Source organism: Meles meles, chromosome 1, assembly GCF_922984935.1.
Source record: "Meles meles chromosome 1, mMelMel3.1 paternal haplotype, whole genome shotgun sequence".
NCBI classification, from domain to species: Eukaryota; Metazoa; Chordata; class Mammalia; order Carnivora; family Mustelidae; genus Meles; species Meles meles.
In genome coordinates, this window is record NC_060066.1 from 180,093,147 (window position 1) to 180,095,230 (window position 2,084).

Below are 2,084 nucleotides of genomic sequence, written 5' to 3' on the forward strand. Positions count from 1 at the left end.
TGTCCCACAGAACAGCAGTACCACTGGATACCTGGCCCACAGTCTGGCATACGTTTTTGATCTTAAATACTGAACAGAGGGATGGTGAACTCATGTGTACTGATTTGGTGTATCTCCCCACAGCCAACCCTCCAGTTCCCATTTATGACCTTCAGCTGTTTTGCAAAGTGCCCCCATCAAACAGGGGAAGGACATTGCCCTCCTAACGACGAATGAGACACAAGGGAGCCTTGGGCTTTTTTCAGTCTTTCATAATGTGACATCCAGATGGGCTCTGGCCTCTGTGTCAATACCACCTCCCTGGGGTTAGCCCCGCCCCCGATACCTCCTGCTCCCACCCTGGGGAGGAGGCTATAATTCTGAAGCGAGAGGCTTGGTACTGAAGCAGTGGTCTCCATGGGCCATAGTGGGGAGGGAATGGAAGTGGACATTCCTTTCAGGACAGGTGTCCAAAGGGTAGGAGACTGAGTGGTTCAGCATTGGGGGCAGGTTGCACAGGGAAGGAGCAAAGGGTACCTCCTGAAAGACGGGAATCGGAACTGGGTCACTGGTGTGGGACGGCAGCATGGGGGAAGGTAGGGGCTGCAGCGGAGGTTGTAGCAGGGCAGGGACCTCCACCTTGGGGCTGCTGTCTTGGGCAGCAGAGCTCCTGCTCTCGGGGATGTCCAGCTCCCACAGAGGATCTGCATTCTGGACCTCAGTCTCAGTCTTGGTGACAGTAGGGGGAGGGCCTGTGTTAATGGCTGTGTTCATGCCATAATGCCGACGCTTGTTGATCCAGTACAACAGCGGGCTGTAGGTGAATGTGGCAGCTCTCATCACCTCCACCCACTCCTGGGCACGCTCTTCCCGCCGCAAGTTCTTCCTCCAGTGCAGAAAGAGAATGCAGCCGCCGGTTACCACAGAACACAGCCCCAGGAAGCCGAAGTACAGTGAGACCCACACTAAGGCAAGAAAGAAAAAGAGGCAAGTGGGCTGATAACTCTAACTTGGAGCCTGAGCTATTTCTCATTCCTCTCCCTAACCCAGTCATCAGTTATCCCATCCACTCAACCACTCTCTCCATTCCTCCCTTCCCTCCTCATTGGCTTGTCTCATCATTCTCTTATTTGGTCAATGCTATGATTTCAGGCCACTGTTAGCCCTTTATGGATCAAGAAAGCTAGGTCTAGAGGGGGCATGACTTGCCCAGACTTGGTCAAGCCTCTTGTTCCCAACCCTGGACCCATCCAATCCATCTGATGTAGAAGACTTACTAAAGGCAAAGCCCATCAAGGAAGTAAGTCTAGAGGTGATGGGGAACACCCGTGTCCCATCCCATTCCACCATACCCCTTACCCATTCAACTGTGATGGTTCTAGTGTATTCATTTTATGCCCCCCCCCCCCCGCCCCGGTTCAGTAGAGAAACATGACCTCTGCCCTCAATCCCTAGTTTTCTAGAGGAAAGTATAGCTTAACTGCTTAACACTCCTCCATACAGGCTACCACCCATCCATGTAAAAGCTCTTCCCTGAGCGTCTGCCCCTTGCTAAGGGCACAAGGCAAGAGGCAAGGACTAGAAAGGCATTTACCACCAGGGAGGCTCAGGTCCTCCTGCTGGGAATCCATAAAGTCGAGCCTTGGTACCCAGCTGATAGCTCTGGGGAGAGGGAGCTCACCTACCCATCTGCCCTGCCAATAGAAGGCCCTGGAATACTTAGTCCCATTGTTCCCTAAAGGTGAGGTCACTGGATTCTGAGCAGTAAACATTCTAGGGGCAGTGCCTGTGGAGTCTTGGGTTAATGGAAGCAAGGGACTCTATCCAATGGTGTCTCATAGGCCTAGTGTGTCTCTACCACCGGGGAATGACCCACCCACTGAACTGTCTACCCTCTACCTCTTATGATGAACCCACAGAGAAGCCCCCAGGAAAGGGCCCCCAGGTATTTCAGGGGTCTATCCATGTTTCTGGGCTTTAAGAAACAGTTGATGGTTACCTGTCGCCAGTGGAGGAATGGGGCAGGGAGCACACACAGCTTTGGGCAGCCTTGCCTTCAAGACCTTTTTTTTTTTTTTTTTAAAGATTTTATTTGAGAGCACAAA

General features: G+C 52.3%; 1 protein-coding gene across 1 annotated transcript; it reads right to left on the minus strand.

Moving 5' to 3' along the window:
* Positions 1-351: 351 nt before the first annotated feature.
* On the minus strand, positions 352-1,610 carry TEX38 (testis expressed 38). The gene is made up of 2 exons (XM_045998614.1): positions 1,574-1,610; positions 352-944 (listed from the first exon to the last, which is right to left on the minus strand). Exons 1-2 carry the CDS (start codon positions 1,608-1,610, stop codon positions 352-354), a joined length of 630 nt encoding a protein of 209 aa, XP_045854570.1.
* Between the last annotated feature and the right edge of the window lie 474 nt (positions 1,611-2,084).